Source organism: Dipteris shenzhenensis, chromosome 26 (genome assembly GCF_047967505.1).
Source record: "Dipteris shenzhenensis isolate YYH24624 ecotype China chromosome 26, Dip_SZ_1.0, whole genome shotgun sequence".
In the NCBI taxonomy this organism is placed as follows: Eukaryota; Viridiplantae; Streptophyta; class Polypodiopsida; order Gleicheniales; family Dipteridaceae; genus Dipteris; species Dipteris shenzhenensis.
In genome coordinates this window covers 51925279-51945932 of record NC_141621.1, presented here as the reverse complement: position 1 = coordinate 51945932, position 20654 = coordinate 51925279, and the positions used below count along the sequence as shown (strand labels likewise).

Sequence of the window (20654 nt, the reverse complement as noted above, 5' to 3'; positions counted from 1 at the left end):
GGATCAAATGTAGCAACATGTTCAAGCAGCGACTAAGAGTGCATTTCCGCTCTACACTCGTCAATCCTGCTTGAGCATTGACGGGCATTTCCAGCATTGGTTTCCATGAGGGTCTTCATTGCCAGCCTTTGACTAAAACCTGCAAAAGAAGATAAATGTCAGCATAGAAACCTGTAATCTCTAGCTTTGATTGGTGGGATGGAGGCTAGCCCCGAAATGCCCGCCTGGAGACACCATTTTCCCATCTCTAGTGGGGCATTCCATCACTAAATTTGAGCTCCCTCAAATCTAGGACTGCTCGTGGGAGCCTTCATAGCGTTGAGAAAAATTGACGTTTCGTGGCATTTGCGCTCTCGTAGGAACTTGCTCTAAAGTAGAGAGATTGTTGTTTGATGCAATATGCATTAACCAACGTGACTTTAGTTAGAAGTTGACGCATAGAAGGGAGCCCTAAAAGATGGTAACTGCTGTAGGTAGAGCTCCATGGAGATGCTAAGTGGTAAGCCTTGCTCCATGGAGATGCCAAGTGGTAAGCCTTATAAAGGCTTGCATCATGTTCATGATGACAAGGTGTCGCCCCATTGTCAAATTGATTGTAGTGTTAGCCTTTGGGGGATCGCCTTCAACATAGCTAAGCATAAGTATAATAGAAAGTAGCTATATAAATTAAGAAGGCCAAGTTTATGCATAAAATCTCCCTTGAAGGATGGCAGTAGATAAACGTATTGGGACAAATACCTCGTACTCAAGACTTTCCAGGATACTACGGATTCTCGACGGTGCTTGACCCAGACACATACGTTAATCCCGATGCCTTGGGAGTAATCAGTGATGGCCATTACAGAATCAGCCTCTCCTGGGGTCTTCCCTTGTCGTCTGGTCAGAATTGTTATTGCATTCGCTGAGTAGTGGCATCCGGCAAGCACATAAGCCTACCGCGATACCTTTTTTGGAACTTCGGCTCTAAATCTACGTTATGCGTTATCCCGCCAGCTCATTCTCCTCTGCTCATCTTTTTGGCATGGCACTCCACCTTGCAATGGGACTGAGTCCTCATCGTAGCTCTTTTGGAGTTCGTGTCTGATGACAAACGCTGAAATTCAAGCTATAAGTTTGATGACTAGCCCCACTTATCACGACTCAAGAGACAACTTGCAATTACTGTATGAGCGACATGACAAGGAGCCTGGCGTGATCTTCTCGTTTCATGGTCCATGACTTGTAGTACTTCGTCAGTGCTATGATAGGAAGCCTGGTGTAATCTTCTACCTGGTTTGCTTCTTCACGGTTCTTTCATTGTGCTGCTCATTGATTTCACCGCAAGGTACTATTACCTATACCGATTTCCTCCACCTCGCCATCTTGGGAGAGAGACAATGTCTCAGGAGAAGCAATAATCTAGCAAGTCTTGCCATTCAATTTCGCTCATAGCACCTCCTCTGGCAATTCGCAATCATCTTCACTGGTGACCCTGCTCATGGCAGCTCGCAGCTCCTACTCTAGCTAACTCGCAATCATTCGGTTTTGCCCGCAGCAAGTTTTATGGTTGTCCTTTATTGAGCCCACTGCAATGTACAAGTAGCGCGGCTTCTCTAAAAGGTGATGCAAATTATAACCTCGCTTAGGCAATAACCTGTTCAGAGAACACACGCTTTTGTCATGTAAATATTTGCCAAGGAACGGTACTAGATGCGTCGCTCGTACCTCCGTCGTAGCAAGTTGAATTTCAGAGGTTATCGTATGCAGTCCATCAATACGAAGAGACATGCAGATTGCCAGAATCTCGCATCAATCCATGTGGAAAAATTATTTGGAGTGTGACTGTACATGAGAAGGAATTGGATATGCGAACCCTACCTCTATTAAGCCCTCTTTATTTGGAGCCCATTCCTCTTTCTTTTCAAGCAACCCTCATAGGGTTGTTTCATTGAATATCTCTTAATTGATTGGTTAACAATATCCACCACTGGTTAGTGATGTCATTTGATTTATAGTGGCAAGTCTAGAGAGCTAGGATTGTGCCTTGGAGCCAAATAGGCCCAAGTTGTTTGGAGAATGAGGAAAAGGGAGTGGTATAAAAGGAATAGGGTTGGCCCTCCCTTCAAAAGGTGACATGTATAAAAGGTCAAGTGGTTGACTTGTTGGATACATACAAGTTTGGAATACAAGCTCCCTCTTCTCTTCCGAGAGTGTTTTTGGGTGTTCTGTTGTTTCCTTTGTAGTGCCTCTGTGTTTGCCACTCCATCCCCATTCATTCTCCTCTTCTCCTCGCCTTCTCCCTCTCTTCTCCCATCTCCCCTTTCCCTCTCTCTCATGGAAACACATTGCAACAATCCAAGAGCCACTTGAGTGGCACTTGAGGATGGCTCATGCTTTGCATTGCTCTCACAACTAGCTTGGAGTGGAGGCTCCATCGGCATTCCTTCAAGATCCCCATGACACGTGAGACACCGTCGAGACTAAACATCTTTGGTGCCATATGTAGAGGAGTTCAAGGTATGTTTTTGCATTGCACTTGCCTTCTCTCCATTGCTCATCGCTTCAAGCTTAACTTGGAGCTTTGTTAGTGGACTTGTAGGAGAGGAATAAGTGGAGAAGTGTGAGTTTAGGAAGAGAAAAGAAGAAGCTGTCATTTTCTTTTTAGAAAACATTTTGGATCACTTGAAGCTTGCTTTTCATGTTTTTTAGTGTTTTGAGTTGGTAGGAAGATAATTTGGAAGATTGCTAAGGAGTGTATGGTGCCAAAACTCACAAAAAACAACCAAGAATGAGGGATCATGCTGAAAATCAAAGCGGTTTTGAGTATTGGCAGTCACCTCTTCAAGAAATCTCTTATTTTGCATTCAAATGTTGTTTTTCTTTCTTGTTTTTTGTATAGAGTAGGTAGACTAGGTAGTTGAGCATCCCCTATCACAAAAAATCCTGAATAGAAACTTCAAAATCATAAAAAATCATAAAAAACGACTCGATAAAACTACAAGTTCCTATCTCGACGACTCATCGCCTTAGCACGGTGTCCCGCCGACCCATTGCCTTAGTCCCTATCCTGCCAACTGAGCCACCTAATACACCTAGCAACTTTATGTTATGGCAGGAGGGTTGACCCGGTGCTATAGCTCTATCCCATCGAGTCGTTGCTTTAGCTCTATCCTGTTGGGTCGTTGCTTTAGCTCTATCCCACAGGATCGTTGCTTTAGTTCTATCCTGTCGGGTCGGTGCTTTAGCTCTATCCCGCCGGTCAGTGCTTTAGCTCTATCTCGCTGGGTCGTTGTCTTAGCTCTATCTTACCGAGTTGGTGCTTTAGCTCTATCCTACCGGGTCATTGGTTTAATTCTATCTTGCTAGGTAGTGCCATAGCTCTACCCTACTAGGTCGATGTCTTATCTCTATCCCCCCTTTGGGGGGATAGCTCTGGAAACACAAAAATCAAGAAAAAGCAGGGGTATAAGTGTAATCTAGCACTTGGAAATTGGGATCTTGAGCATCAAGAAATGATAACGGGAAGCCACAAGGGGCTGCTACACCTTGACCCCATGTTGAGGTGGACTCGACCTAGAATTGGGGCCTCAATTGCACAGACTAACAAATGCACTTGAGATTAGGAAGAATCCTGTGAGCTGATGACCCAAAGCCCTCCCAGAGCATGAAGACAGTGACTCAAACAATGTTTGGTCTAGCTAGGTGCCAAGTTTCACAACTATTCAGTAAGGATCCTCAATACTTAGTGCCCAATCAGTGCATGGACCAACCCAAGTTGAGTTATCCAGCTCTAAAGATTCAATGAGCTTTACCAAAGAGATGGGTGAAAATCCCAACCTTAGAGCATCTATAGCTCCAAACTCTAGTTCAGTACATCCTCAATCACTTACTCCTTCCATAGTCCTCGGGATTCATTTGTAACATGCTAGGAAGGTTTGGGCTGAGTGACCCACCCATAAAAATGGTCAACCAATTTGTTGGGCAGACTACACAAAGCCTCAAATGCTGGCCCAACCACTGATGTCAGAAGCAATACTCAAGGAACCAAGTCCCACGATACCTACTAGCAATCAACCCCCAATGTACCAATTCTTTGATGATAGATAGTCCCATGGGGATGGATTTGGACCTAGATTCTCACAAGGGTCCCAAATACTCGAACAAGGGGATAGAGGGGTAACCTCGAAGGCCCACAATAAAGACCCTCCACCTTGGAAGCCCCTATGATTCCTCCTTGGCAACAAAACATGGGAGATGTTCCCTACCCAACAACTGCCCCTTATAGGCCTATACCTACAAGGAACATACCACTCCCTAAAGGACATCCAGTACAATGTGTTAGATCCAACCCAAGTCACAATGCAAAATGCCTAGTGGGCCTAGATCCTCCCATCCCAACCTTGTGCCATCAAATTCATCCCATGTTGAGAGATTTAAACAAATCTGTGACACCTTTGATGATATCGAGGATCTAGACAAGGTCAATGCTTTTGGCTCGAGTCTTGATGGCAAGGCTGGACAATGGTTTAGAGCCTTAAACCCCAAGGAGAAAATAAATTGGGGCACATTGTGTAAATCAATCATTGTGGGGTTTGCCCCAAGTGGTCCCAAGTGGAGCCCGATTAACCAGTTTTATGAGGTGAAGCAGAAGGAGACTGAATCCTTAAGAGACTATATTGCCAGGATTAAACATCTAAACTTGTGATGTGAACCCTAGGAGAGGATGAGTGATACACAGCTTATGCCATGCTTCCTTATAAGGCTAGGGGATGCTAAGCTGCATGATCATTTGTTTGCTATGAATCCCACAACGTTTAAGCTATGTACTAACACGGTGAAATGTCTAGGGGATAACATGAGGGAGAAGCCCCAAAAGGATAAATCCTTAGCTTCCTCTAATATGTCCCAAACAACAAACGATTCAACCTTAAAAGCAACTAAGGATGCAAGCATGATGCCCGAGGTGCTAAACATGGAAGAGTTGGCCCTCAATCTATTAAACGAGTTGGGTTAGCAATGGAAGGCAAAAACATTGAAAGATGTTCCTAGCAACCCCCATCTATTTCCACGAGGAGATTGGTGTGGGGTACGTAATGGAAACCATCCCACTAATGAGTGTCCTTGTCTTAGAGCTAGGCCAACACTCCATTGTGCCCATTGTGTTCATTGGGGAAATCATGACACATCTCAATGTCAGTACCCTAGGGTCATTCCGCAACCATGTATCAATAAAGGCTGCATCTACCATTGCTTGCACCACCCAATCCATCCAATCAGGCACAATTGGCAATACAAGGGGCCACATCAGCCAATTAAGGGCAATTTATGGAAGAAGCTCTTCACCAACAAAGATATGGGGCTAGTCAAAGACACATTAACCCCTGGTATCCCAAGGCAAGGCACTCCTCCACATACAAAACAACAAGTGATCCTACACCAACAGATCTACGGATGAGTTTGATTGCAGGGTGACTCTGATGACAAAAAAGGGGTTCGAATGAGTTTCTTGTGACCCTCAAAGCTTTTCTCTGCATTCCCTGACTAACACTACCATTAACAATCTAACTCTGAATCATCCTCTTCTCTTTATTTTGCCTTCCTCTTATTCTTATTACTTCTAGCTTAGAAGCCTTTCCTAGATTCTAGGTGCTACAACCTCTTCAATCGTAGTCCTCATTTTAAGAGTTTGTGTAATGTATTATCAAATTCCTCTAGATGGTTTGAGGATGGTTTGATGACTCAGACCAAGCGTGCTCCAAATTACATCAAAATCTTATTGGGCTAAAAGAAAAACTTCAAACAAAAGCCACAATGCTATGTAATCCTTCAATTGGACTCAAAAGAAAAGTTCCTATCAAAATAGCAAGAACAACATGGCATGTCAAAAACATAGTCTCATGAGAATTCCATACACGTCCCACTCAATTCAAATATTGGACTTTTAGAGGAGCATGATAATACATTAATACTTACCCCACTAACACTAACCCCACTAGGATCTTACATCAACCCCTACTGATAACTTTTTCCTAATAACTTACCCCTTAGATCTTTTTCTTTTTCGTTTTCCTTCTTTGAATGGTCACAAGTACTCAACTTGGCTCACTCAAACCGTGGGGTGCCAGCTCCAGAAGAATCACTCATTCATACTTCCAGCAACAATTCCATCACAAGGATCCACTACATCCCTCTACTACAATATAGCAAAAGAAGATTCAGCTCAATGCACAAGAAAGACTACTTTGCATGATCTTCATTGACAACACTCCAACAAGCATGAACATTGCACAATCTAGAGGATTGGATCAAGATCGGCGGGAAGGGGGCATGTTAACCGATTGGTTAACAATATGCCACCACTGGTTAGTGATGTCATGGATAGTGGCAAGTCCATAGAGCTAGGATTGTACCTTGGAGCCAAATAGGCACAAGTTGATTGTAAAAGAATGAGGAAAGAGAGTGGTATAAAGGGAATAGGGTTGGCCCTCCCTTCAAAAGGTGACATGTATAAAAGGCCAAGTGGTTGACTTTGGTCTTCATTGTTGGATGCACAAGTTTGGAATACAAGCTCCCTCTTCTCTCCCTCTTCTCTTCTAAGAGTGTTTTTGTGTGTTCTCTTGTTTCCTTTGTAGTGCCTTTGTGTTTGCCACTCCATCCCCATTCATTCTCCTCTTTTCCTCCCCTTCTCTCTCTCTTCTCCCATCTCCCCTTTTCCTCATTCTCTCGTGGAAACACATTGCAACAATCCAAGAGCTGCTTGAGTGACACTTGTAGATGGCTCGTGCTTTCCATTGCTCTCACAAGGAGTAGCCTGGAGTGGAGGCTCCATTAGCATTCCTTCAAGATCCCCACAACACATGAGTCATCGTTGAGACTATATAATATCTTTTTCGGAGACTTTTCCATAGCTTTGGTTCATAAAGTGTGAATGCTATTGAAATTTCCTTGTCATCCCTTTCTATTTGAGCAACCTTTGCCCTCCAATTGGGCCACCTTGGTCATCCTACTCTAGATTTGGATTAGATGCCCAAACTTCAATAAATAGACCCTGTTCAAAATCTCATCAAATGGTACAAACTTTGGTAATGGTTTGTCGCCCTTCCTACGATAATGTTTTTAAGGTAAAAGGCATTGCTCTACTTCTTCCACATCTATCTTCATATTTCTATCCAATGTGCATCTTGGTGACTCTACTTGTTTTAGCCAAAAAGATTCAAAGTATTTAAAGTTCATTAAATTTTATTGTTTCTTTATAGAGCCTCAATTGACTTGATTATATCCAAACTTTTACTTGACTGCTCAATATATTTTTACATCATATTTCTAAGATGTTTAATAAGCGTGGATTTGTGTGTCGTGTTAATGCATCATCTCTTTGTTTTAAATGTGGCTTTATGAATGCTCTCCAATCTACCATCCCCTCTAAGATAGCCACTTCTAATTCTTTCTTTTGAGAACCTTGGTTTATATTCCCAATTTAAAATATCATATCATCCACTGTCAAAACATTCCTTGACTTCGACTTGCCAGCGATAACACTAAATATGATATGATATTTCCAATTCAAAATATCATATCATCAATTGTCAAAACATTCCTTGAATTCAAATCACTCGACATAACACTAGATATTTAATCTATGTCCATGTGTGTGGCCAATTAGATGAAAATAAGCTTCCATCAAATATTTTCAAACCAACCAGCATAGAACGCAAACCAAATATATTTCTATTCTTGTATTCTCTCTAACAATTATCAACTTGTTTATGCAAGATGCGAGTTAAAATCCACGTGCATATTTGACCTTTCATATTGCTTTCATGATGGTTTTTGCCACTTGGTTACTATCGTGTTCATGCAAACTACCAATCCATACATTGCAAAAGAGTCAATATCGATGTAGTAAACATTGGGAGCAACATCACAAGCCTTAGATGTTCTTCCGTCTCTACCCCCCACTCTACTGAGAACATCATGACCATTATCACTAATATCATCAATTCCTATTAATGCATTAATTATCCCATCGATCACTTCATTTATTTTTTGTTGCGGTCCCACCTTATCATTCTCAACAAAGGCAAGTCTTCTATACCAATGAGCATGCTTGAGTCACTTGCAACACAAGGCAATTTTATTATACCAGTTAGCATGTTCGAGGCACTTGTAGCACAATACAAGTCATTTATACCAGTAGAGCATGATCAAGTCATTTGCAATGCAAGAGAAGTCTCTATATCAATGATCATATTCGAGTCACTTGCAATACAAGAAACCTCTTCATGGGTGAATAAGAGGAAAAAAACTTCAAAAGATATTAAAGTAGTAGATTATATAAACCATTAATATCGTATTTGAATAATATGAAGTAAAAATTATGAATAAGAGTAATTAATATCAATGTTTAAAAAATAATAAGTTACAATAAATTATAACTTAATTTAAAAATACTAATGTAATATTTAACTTTATCAAAAAGTTGAATTTTGAAGATTAAGAAAATAAACTGAGAATCAAACAATATTATCCAAACAATAACGAATATTAGTGAATCAAAAAGTAAGGAGTATGTACAAAATCAAAAACTAATTTAGAAATTACTAAATGAATTATAAAATCGATGTTTAAGAAAATGCACCAAAGATAACTGCATGGAGAACTGTGTGTATGGTTGCATGTTAAACATGTCATGTGTTACCATGGATTGTCCAGCTGCTCTATAGAAGAGGCATCCCAATGTGAGGCTAGTCGATGTAGCTATGGAGATAGAATCCAGAAGGTTGTGACATACGAGGGTGTCACCAACCCAAAAGAACTAACAACAATGGTGGAGGTATGCTGCAATAGAATAATCTCTGTCAAATGATACAAGGTTGCAGAAGACTACATAGTCGGTATGGACAGACCAATCCAAGGGCTAAAATATGGGGCCGAAGGTGTAGGTATGGTACACTGCTCTACTGATGAAGAGGCCCGTATAAATGATAAGGTATGGCAACCTATTGTGAGTCTGCGTGCTCAATTATCATAAGCTAAAGGTCATCTCATGTGTGTGTGGCTAAAGATCCATTGGCATGGCATGTAGCATCTGGCAAAGGCTCAAGGTGGCTAACAGTGTAAAGGCCTGAAGCCTGAAATAAAACTAAACATGCATAAGATGTCTGTGAAGCAAATGAGGTGTCGAATGCTGATGTAGGGCAGTGATCTGAAGTCGTGGATCCAACCACTGATTTGTAGGGACTAATATGAAGTCGTGGATCCAACCACCACTGATCTACATCAAGTAAGGACTATATACCACAACCATAAGTGCATGTCAAAACATTGAGTCTCCCGAGGTTGTGCTATGGCTGAACCTGATAATGTCCATTGCACTGGGGCAGGACCACACTGATGCATAGGTATCCTCGTGTTGAATGATCTACTAATCGAAAGAGGTGATGGTGATAACTAGATCTAAGGGTGGTGCAATGCGGCATGACTGAGCCGATGCTAGAATGTCTTGTAGATTGCTGTTCTGATCTGCATTGCTGATGAAAACTATGTCCAAGGTATGCTCTATGTCAGAGTTAAAAGCATCCATGATGGATGTTGGAATGGAATCATCTGAAGAGTTGAATGTACTGTGGCATAATTCTCTGCATGCGGCTAGAGATGTGAGTGCCTCGTACTAAAGACTTATTTGTTGAATAACTCCATGATCATAACTGAACTCATACTAAGTATTTGTGTATGTTATGACAGTAAATGGAGTCGGATCCATGCATGAATGTGATGGCTATACATCACGACAATTAGAATGTGCTAATGTAGATGGGACTACCTCATGCTCATGTAGATGGGTCTACCTCGTGCTAAGGGCTTACTATCAAATGTGCCTCATGCTGAGGGCTTACCTTCGAATGTGGATGATTAGAAACTTTGGGCTGATCCATGCTGACATGTGGAGAATTTGTAATCGATCTCTCAAGACCAATGAGGCTCGAGTCGACGGCATCATACATTGGTACATACCCTGTGGCAATGAATGGTCAAATAAGGTTCTCTTTCCACTCATGGATCTCATCCAGAGTCATGACTAGTGTATCATTAAGTATGTGATGATAATAACACCATGTTGGAGGCAGTCTGGTGCTCTATGCAAGAGGCTTACCCATGTACTAATGAGAGTGTCTACCCATGAGAACACTATGTGAGAGCTGCCACTAGGGGCTTATCCTAAACGGTCAAAACGAAGTCATATGAGAACAATTGTGTGCCAAGGATCAAGACTGTAATATGATGGTGACAACTATGTGTCAGGACTAGCCAAGAGGCTGTACAAAGCTGATGTGTATGTGCTCCTACCAATGCCACAAAATAGTCAATAAAAATGACGGTACATGGGTGGCATATGTGCGTGCAAGAAGAATGCAATGCCATTTCTCACACATTTTACTTTAAGGAAGTCATATGTTTATAGATTTGGTCATTGAAAATGGGGAAAAGCCCTCCTAATGAAAAACAAGTAATCATAAATAGTCTTTTTTCACACTTTACACTGAGGGAACCATTTTTCACCAATTTGGGTGTACAAAATAGGTACTATACCTTGAGTCAAAAAATCAGTATGCAAGAAACTCATACTTGATTGGATTGATCTTGTGGCACATAGATTAGATTCCACTTACATCTCTAATTGGACCATAAGTCCGTATGGTCTTGTTTTGGAGTTCTCAATGCTTGACTTTTTAAAGTCCACTACTTTTAATGTGTCATTTCTTTGCCTAGATTTTCTATACCCTATATCCAACATATCTAGCATACTTCTCCCAATGTTCTATTTGCATGTGCGTTTGCATGTGCCTACATGCATGTGTGTGTGTGTGTGTGTGCGCGCATGTGTATGTGCATGTGTGCATGTGGGTGCGTGCACGTATGTGTGTGTGTGTGTATGCGCATGCACGTGCATGCCCATGCACATGCACACTGTTATTGCATAACCATGTGGGTTAGCAGTAGTGACTGCAAGGGGTGTGCGCAGGTAGGTTAGTCACAATGGCTGACGGTTCGGGTCTTCAACGATTCCTAGCTGATATCTTGTTCTTGTACGCATGCTATTACTAGCATTCCAACTCTATTCTTTCCAGAGAGATATATGAGCTCTTGCTCTGACTTATATACATGTTACGCAATATTGTGGTGATCTTCTTCTCTTGTTATCTATGTTTTTAGTAGATGATGTGCTATGTATTCATTTGTATTTCCCTGTAGGGTCTGCGTAGTATAGTGATGCTACACATTGGTGATCACGATGCACATTCTTATGACACATGCAAGGAAAGTCGCGATCTACTAAATTACCTATCTCTGGTAGGGTGTTTTCGTGCTCATGTCGTCCTCTTTCTGCTACAATTGCAAAGGAACGTCGCATGGTCAATTGCGGGCATCGCCACGCACTCATGTAGAGGTTCAAGAGGAGATTGCAGCAGCGGTGAGGTGTCACATTCGTAAATTCCAAGATGACCTCCATCTGATGTAGACAAAACCACAACACCTCGCTTACTGTAGGGCAAGTGTGGAGATTGCTGTGAATAACCTCATTCACTGGTCTTAGGAGCGAATTCTGCACTTGCTATCCTCATAGTAAGCATGCATGTGAACACATTTGTAGGGTCCTCTTGATCCCTTGATACCAATAACACAGATACGTCGGAGGAGGAGAGACCCCGATCATGGAGACGAGATGTCTCAGGGTTCCCCTGGCGGATCCGTTCGTCGTTAGGGAACACCTTCACATTCACACTCACCACCTCATATGCACTTAGATCTGTGGGTGTGGATTTTATTGGATGGACGCAGGGTGCTGAGTGCATCCTCGTCTTCGCCAATAGTGGTTTTGGCTGCCTCACGCAACCTCTTTGGTTAGGGAGGGCCATTAGATTCTAAAGGTAGAGGACTGGTTGTTCCACCTACAGGAGGTGGATTAATGGCGGGCCAAGTTAAGTACACCAAGTTTTTGGGGGAGAAACCTGATGACCCCAATGCTCATGTCAAGTAGCTTGAGAAGGCGTATGCGGTCACCACCCGTGGTGGCACTCTGACAGGAGGCACTACTTGAATCAACCTTGGTAGGAAAGGCATCAAGGTGGCTTGCAGAGTATGCGATGGATCATTTCACCACATATGATCTTGTCTGCACCGCACGGTTTCATAAAGAGAAAACGATAGCGCAAACTCTGGAAGGACTGTGGCGGTTGGCTTAGGGAGATCAAGATGTGGAGGATTATCTAGCCCAATTTCGTCTACTTCTGCAATGTGTTCTTGTGACAGATTGGCTTGCCTAAGAAGTGCTGGAGGACTACTTCATTTCGGGGTTGTCTTGTGATGTGCGAATGACATTGGCTACACTAGATCGAGTCCAAATGGGGCTCACAGTGGTCCTAGAACAAGCGGTACAAGCGGGAGAGGTCCTGCATGACAATTGCAAGTCCTCAAAAGCCAATGCCAAGAATAAATTGGCAAAATCCAAGAAGTCAGATGATAGTGATCAAGGTTCGGAGGATGACAGTTCCGAAGAGAGACTTGAAGAAATCAGTAGTGAGGAGTCCAACTCGAAAGCGGAGAAGAAGACCCGGAAAGCTCTAAAGAAGGAAAGGTTGCTCTTAGGACTTCTGGTGATGAATCAATTGGCAAAGGTTTGAAAGGATCATGGTGCACACACTACCATAATTCGGGACATTCAGTAATGGAGTGCACGCTCAATGAGAAATGGTGTGCGATATGCTTGACCAACACCCACAACACAACGGGCTGCCACTATAACGGTCATAGGCAACGTGCAATGGGTCGATCATAGTGGCCAGCTAGGAGAGAACCAGGTGCACCAATCAATTGATTTATCAACAGCTATTCTTGCTGATGGATGGGGAGATATTTGTGCAACCATCGTGTTCAGCTGAAGAGATGGTGGCAGAGTTTGGCAACCCAGCTCGAGGTGAGTACAAGCTAAGCGCTTGCAAAGATGTTCAAGTTCATGATCTTTATCAATGGATTCTGGTAAGCACTTGCAGATGCTCAAGTTCGTGATCTTTATCGATGGATTCTAGAATCCATCTATTTGCAAGCAAAGACTTATACGATTACTCCGAGGTCTCATGGGATGATCGCGATAGCAGAGCAACGATGAGTGCCTTGGGCACATGTTTTAAAGGAGAGAATCCATGCAGAGGCATAGAGGGTGGCAATGGTGGTAGAGAAGAAACAAGCTGTGAATTCAAAGATCGGGTAGATTTTGGAAGTTATGTTTCCCTTACAATTCCTTGAAGGAATATAGCACTAGGTTTGACCCTCAAGCCAGAAGGACCTCTGCAGGATGTGGCTGAAGGCTCGTATGGTCGAGGTATGGTCAAGAGTCTACAAAACAGAGGCGTCAAGGTCCTTGGATCCCATAGGGAGTGCTTCCCTCATTGCTCCCCTTGCTCCCTCCCATGCAGTCATAGCATCAATAGGGGTGCATGACAATTTGTTTCACAGTGGGTTGTCAACAACGCAGCTCACTCTGATGCCCCCACTGGTAATTTTCGAGTGGGTACAACCATTTTGGTGGCACTTGTGTCGACTGTGGTGGGTATTTCATCACAGGAAGTCTGGTGGTTGGAGGCTCTCTAACTCAATGATCATTGGAGTAGCTCCAGCGCATAACAACAACCACGATGACAACATCCACTACAGTGGTAGCAGTGACGGAGGCAGTGCGGGTCACAACAGTAGAGGAGATCATTATGGTCTCTAAGCCTGGGGTGGTCTCTCCGACACCCTTGGCTAGATTGTTGTTGCCACTGCAACCAACGCATGTACAACTTCAATTTTGTTCACAACTACTCACTCGGCTTGCAACGCAATGTTCTGTGGGGATCGATCCCTCTAGAGTTACGGCCTTAGAGACTGAAGTTTTTCAATTACGCAGCGAGAATGAGGCCCTAAAAAGTCACAATGCGAGAATGCAATAGCTAGAAAAGCATGTTGTGGTCCTAGAAGCACAAGTGCAGGTAGCCGAAGTTCACTCAGAGGCCACACAACAGTTGCATTCGGAGTATGTTTAATTCAGGATGAGTTGTTGCGCCGATGTACTACCGATGGACTGGTTGAATAGTTGCGAGCTTTCCCTGACACGGTCAGTGTCAACATGGAGCAAATGGGTTTGCTCCTTGATGCTTTGCAAGCGTTGTGTGTTATTGCACAAGCAGGGGATGATAGCTTGATTCTTACTCAGTTCAACTAGATTCGGAAGGAGATGTTTTGTTTTCATGCATCCTTGGTGATTGGTTGTGATGTTCCTAAGTTGCACCTACCGAGGCTATGCCCAAAATGATTGTTGCACAAACGCACAAGCACATATTGAAGTCTGTCATAGGGGATGGGTATCTATTGTGGATTCGCACAATCCACCGTGAGTGCTATGTGTTATTGCATAACCATGTGGGTTAGCAGCAATAATTGCGAGGGGTATGCATGGGTAGGTTAGTCGCAACAGCTGATGGCTTTGGTCTTCAATGGTTCCTAACCGATATCTTGTTCTTGTATGCATGCTATTACTAGCATTCTGACTCTGTTCTTTCTAGACAGATATATGAGCTCTTGCTCTTAGTTATATACATGTTATGCATTATTGTGGTGACCTTCTTCTCTTGTTATCTCTATTTCCAGTAGATGATGTGCTATGTATTCATTTGTATTTCCCCATAGCGTCTGCACAATATAGTGATGCTACACATAGATGTATGTGCATACATGCACTCCATTTGCACATTTTCTCACCTAAAGGCTAGGTCAACAATCCAGCAAGGGCAAGAATTTGCAACTATGGAGATGAAAAAGCACCTACTCCACTGCCTATTTCCCTGCTTAAAGACCGTAGTTTAGCAAGGGAAACGAGGTTTCATGTACGTGTAGAAGATAATATTAAAAGACAACATACCATATATTAAGAGAGTTCCAACAATAATAGGTATGGGCTTTTTCCAAATCAAGCTCATCCTCATATGCAATATCATGTTTTGAGGCTAGGTTCATTGTTCCATTAATGTAAGATTGACGTTGAGGTTTGTTTTAATAAGTAAGAGATGGTCAAGATAGATTCATTAAGATATGCTAGGTAGAGGAAGAGTGTGAGATTATGGATCAAATTGTGCATGCATTTGTGTGTTCACACATGTGTGTCCTCGCACATGTCGTGTGCATGCGTGGCATGTGTGCATGTGTGTGTGTGTGCATGCACATGCACACATGTGTGTGAGAGCATGCATGCATGCAAGCGTGTGTGTGTGTGTGTGTGTGTGTGTGTGCATGCACGTGCACACGTGTGTGAGAGGATGCATGCATGCAAGCATGTGTGTGATTCTTTGTGTGTGTGTGTGTGTGTGTGTGTGTGTGTGTGTGTGTGTGTGTGTGTGCATGTATGTGTGAGTGCGCATGCATGTGTGTGCATGCACATGTGTGTGTGCGCATGTGCACGTGTGTGCATGTGTGTGTGTGCACATGCATACACGTGTGCGCCATGCTTGTGCATTGTGTGCGTGGATAATAGCGTGCACAAACGCATGTGCAAGTGCACAAAAATGCTTGTGTGTGTGCATGTGTGTTAAATCAAATCCTTGTGCGCGTGTGCACAAGCATGTGCATGCATGTGCATTGAATTACATCCTTAGCATACGGTATCATAAGTTGATGTCTCATAATCAATGATGAAGCTTTGAAAAATATGTCCTAATAATATATAAGGGGGGCACATGCTCTATGTACTTGCATACATTTAACCCGATACTTCTTGTATTAACTCATATGCAATTTATTTGCTTATTTTCATGGGCATTTTCGTTCGTTGTTTGCAATGCAATCACCTTCCATCATATTGTTCATGATTTTTCTGAAAGTCATGTAAATGGTAAAAGACTTAGAGATCGAACAAATGATGGTTAACCATAATCGATTAATACCTAAACTATGTGTGCCCACTCTATTTTTGTGCATGTGATGGAGTTGGAGGTTTCCAACCTTGTGGGTGACTATCAAAAGCCTAACTTGTGTTGCTAAGGGCTTTTTCAATAGTCAATGCTTTTCTTGAGATTCGAGTGTATTAATGAAAGTAATAAGTAGTAACTTGAGGGCATGAGCATATTATATACATGTGCACATGCAACTTCTTTGGTTTTCTCTTCTTGTATAAGCAAGGCAAAACCAATATTGTTGCACTTTGAGGTGCCTTTGTCTTCTACGCCTGAGGGATTTAGCGATGAGAAGGGGGATCCAATGATGAGTAAATCTTGCATAAGATATGGATTGCCCGAGGGATTTAGCGATGAGAAGGGGGATCCAATGATGAGTAAATCTTGCATAAGATATGGATTAAAGAGGTAATAGCTTCCTTCTTATAAAACTTTAAAGAATCCAAACCAATGAAGTGAAGGCTAAAGTGGCCTTCTCTTGAAACGTGCATTAAAGCGCTCCCTTTAAGCATTCCACCTTTAAAATATGTCCATGACTTGGCATTTTAATGTACACAATCTCCAAGAGCATTTGAGGGTATAACTAAAGGCTAGATCTTACATGTGCTCCTAAGTTTATAGTAGAAAAGCACATCAAATAGCCTCCAAGTCCACGAGTCTCGAGAATGCACTTTGGAGTGTTACATATCCCAAGTTTATAATCTAAGGCACATAAAGTAGCGTCCATGAGTCTGACGATAAGGCACATAAAGTAGCGTCCATGAGTCTCACGAATGCACGTTGGAGTGTTGAATGCCTTAAGAAAACGGGCTTGAATGGACAGTTTGCCATTGAAATTGCCAAGATGTCTTTTAATTTGTAGAGAGTAGCATTTTATAGGCTTCCTCAGTTTCTCCATCGTCTCTCAGTCACCTTACCTTCCTTTCACCTTACCTTCCTTTCTTCTTCTTCTTCTTCTTCTGCGTCGTCCTCCTGTGCAGTTTCGTCCTCCTCCAGCTGCTCCTTCCGGATCATCCACACACACACTCACTCCTCTCGCTTCCCAATTATGGCCTCCCCCGCAGCACCACTGTTAGGCGCCGCAACTGGTCCAGCAGTCGCCGTGAAATACACAAAGCTCTTCATCGATGGAAGCTTTGTGGATGCCATTTCCGGTAGGATTCGCGTGGCCACCTGTTTTAATTAATTTCCGCAACCGCACTCGCTCATGGGTCGATGATGGGTCCGGGCGCAACCTTGTGCAGGGAAGACTTTCGACACTTGCGACCCTCGAGCAGGCCGAGCTGAGGTGATCGCTACCGTAGCTGAAGCGGACAAGGAGGACGTGGACATTGCTGTCAAGGCAGCCCGAAAAGCATTCGACGAAGGCCCCTGGCCGCGAATGACTGGCTACGTAAGAAACCACGACCGCTCTCTATTCCCATTTTGAGCTATCGATGTGTGCATGCAGCTGTGCGTGAGCTTTTGATCGGACGCTCTCAGGGCCTCTTCTTCACCTTCCTACAACTCTCGGTCATTTTTGCTGCAACTTTTGTTGCTCAATTCATCTTCCCCTTATTGCCACTTTATTACTGGCGTGATTATGTAATGCTTCTGAGCAGGCGAGGAGTCGCATACTAGCCAAGTGGGCTGATTTGATAGAGCAGCACACAGAGGAACTGGCTGTTCTGGAGACTTTAGATAACGGAAAACCGTTCTTCGCATCCAAGTTCATTGATGTGGCCTTTTCCCTGAAAGTGCTTCGCTCTCAGGCTGGTATACTATTGCTGCACACATATTTCCATTGGTAGGGTGCAGTGTCCCCCTCTTGTTTACTAATAAGCACCCTGTCCTTGCTGTGTTGTGTATGTGTCGCATTACTTATCTGTGTATAGGTTGGGGAGACAAGATAACCGGAGATACTTTCAAGATAGACGGACCTTATCATGCCTACACCCTATACGAACCCATGGGAGTTGTTGGCGGCATCATTCCGTGGAATTTTCCCATATTGATGTTCGTGATGAAGGCCGCTCCTGCTTTGATAGCCGGAAACACCATGCTGATCAAGCCAGCCGAACAGACACCGCTTACTGCGCTGTATCTTGCAGCCCTGGCAAAAGAGGTGACTGAATGCTCTAACGCTGTACATAGTCGAATAAAGAAGCTGATCATACCAGATGCATGTTCGCCATATTACAATTCCGCTTTCTTTGTAATTAAACGTGTAGGCTGGGTTACCGTCGGGCGTGCTGAATGTTCTACCTGGATTTGGGCCTACCGCTGGTGCTGCTATCGCAAGTCATATGGATATCGATAAGGTGAGATAACCTTGCTGTTGCTGGGCTTCTAGTTTTCAAGTTTCAAAACTGGCACGGCAAGAATTCCTTGACCTACGCTGATGTTACACTTGCTTATGTTGCATATTCCACAGGTCGCTTTTACGGGATCCACTGAAGTGGGCTCATACATTATGGAGGCCGCTGCGAAAAGCAACTTGAAGCCTGTTACTTTGGAACTGGGTGGCAAATCTCCTCTCATCATTTGCAATGATGCTGATCTTGACACAGCTTTGGAGCTCGCAAATCTTGCTCTCTTTTTCAATATGGTAACTCTGGTTCAGAATTCCATTCAACTATCTATCGATATCGCGGTTGGATCTATCTACAACAATATTGTAGCTTACATTTCGATCGGTCGAACGCAATGCAGGGGCAGTGCTGCATTGCAGGGAGCAGAATATTTGTACAAGAGGGGATTTATGACGACTTCCTGAAGCGGGTAGTTGAAAAGGCAAAGAAGAGGGTCGTGGGCGATCCTTTCAGAAGTGATGTTGAGCAAGGCCCACAGGTAATGACGATCCTAGATGCGATGCAACTTCAGGGAAGAACTTCGCCGATTAATGTTCATATACAGCCGAACCAACTTGCGCTAGAATTTTATTCAAGTTTTTAGCTTAATGTTGTGGCGACAGATAGACGAGACTCAGTTTAACAAGATACTAGGCTACATTGAAAGTGGGAAGAATGAGGGCGCAACGCTCTTAACGGGGGGAAACAAAATCGGAGACACAGGCTATTACATTGAGCCAACAGTCTTTGCTGATGTACAGGTATGCAAATTTCTTCTCAAAAGCCTTGGGAAACTATATAATCGACAACGGGATGATTGTTCTAATTATGTATTATTGCAGAGATTCAGTGCCCAATTGGAACGGCATACACGCTGAATTAGTTCGTACGTTTCGCTTTTGACATGTCTAGAGTCAATCATCTTTGAAATATGTCTGTATATGCCTCCACAGGATGAGATGAAGATTGCTCGTGAGGAGATTTTCGGACCCGTGATGTCTGTCATGAAATTCAAGTAAGCAGCACTCTTTATAATGGGAAAACAGCAAGATAACAATTAATTAAAAGAACACCCGAGATCGTGAAGGCACAAGCTCAGGTTAGCTACCATAAATCCTTAGGATCCCTTACAATATTCTGTGTGTGCCTGCGTGATGATTAGAACTCTTGAGGAGGTGATCAAGCGTGCAAACGACACCCATTATGGACTCGGTGCCGGTATAATCACCAAAGACATCGATGTGGCAAACAGGCTCTCACGTTCCATTCGAGCAGGGTCTATTTACGTCAACTGCTACCATGCCTTCGATGCTTCCCTGCCTTTTGGAGGATTCAAGATGAGTGGCTTTGGAAGGGAATTTGGACTTCAGGGAGTCCTCAATTATTTACAAGTGAAGGCGGTTGTAACCCCTCTCAAAGACTCTCCTTGGCTCTAAGTAAAAGGCCTCACCTCATTTCTCTACATTATATCGTGATGGCGATGCTTCCAACATGGCCTTCTCACGTAGCGTGGCTGGGAACTGTCCTTCTTCCAGATCCAGTCAGATAAATTTCACATTGTAACGAGCGCAGCATTGACAGTTGTAACTAATCCTTGCTCTAATGATAATATGGGATCACGAACGGGCTGAAGTTAGCTCTGTCGCGTTCCGTCCTCAGTTGTCGCATGACTTTGTCTCACGATTCTTTTTTTTATATTGAAAGTGGTTTCTCTTATATGACTTAGTGCAATCGAAAAGACATCTCATACAACAAGTTCTGGAGTCGTACTCTATGTGTTTCCTTTGGCCAACAAACCAGCTAACATGGACACCTATATCCACCATAGCCTTCTAACACAACAGTACCATTCACCAAAGCCTCTGCATACCGAGCTAACCATATCTTATGTAGAGTGGCATATCTAATCAGATCCCATAGGGTAGCTTTGTCAGGCTCTAGGGCAGCTCCAAAGATAGCGGCTCCCTTGGAAATAAATTCCAGACCCAAAGCCTTAGCACACCGATTCGGAGTATACCCCAGACATTGCGAACCCATGGGCAGCCCCAGTACAAGTGGGTGAGGGACTCCACAGCTACCTTGCAGAGCTTGCACCTATCATCTGCATGGAGCCAGTGGAACATGTCCACCAATATGAAAATGACCACCTGCTATGCTCCACAAGAAGAAGATGACTTTACTGTATGGAGTGGCTTTCCAAAGTCGAGTGTATCTACCTCGCCATGCAATCTCAGGGTCCTCCCTGAGCCACCTATCGTTGGATTTCTGAAACCACCCTTCCTTATATGCTAGGAGTTTGTCTAGCGCCTTGGCAATTAGTTTGCAGAGGGGAGTGTCAGGCCCCCATTCCCACTCTTTT

The 20654-nt window shown here is 43.3% G+C and overlaps 1 protein-coding gene across 1 annotated transcript; it reads left to right on the top strand.

Annotated features, from left to right (window-relative positions):
- Positions 1–9476: 9476 nt before the first annotated feature.
- On the top strand, positions 9477–19731 carry LOC147885254 (aldehyde dehydrogenase family 2 member C4-like). The gene is made up of 13 exons (XM_087397289.1): positions 9477–9639; positions 12310–12656; positions 12868–13017; positions 16828–17119; positions 17210–17358; positions 17567–17720; positions 17840–18069; positions 18176–18265; positions 18379–18552; positions 18657–18794; positions 18919–19056; positions 19249–19310; positions 19458–19731. Exons 1-13 carry the CDS (start codon positions 9513–9515, stop codon positions 19729–19731), a joined length of 2325 nt encoding a protein of 774 aa, XP_087253415.1. The 5' UTR covers positions 9477–9512.
- Positions 19732–20654: the final 923 nt, after the last annotated feature.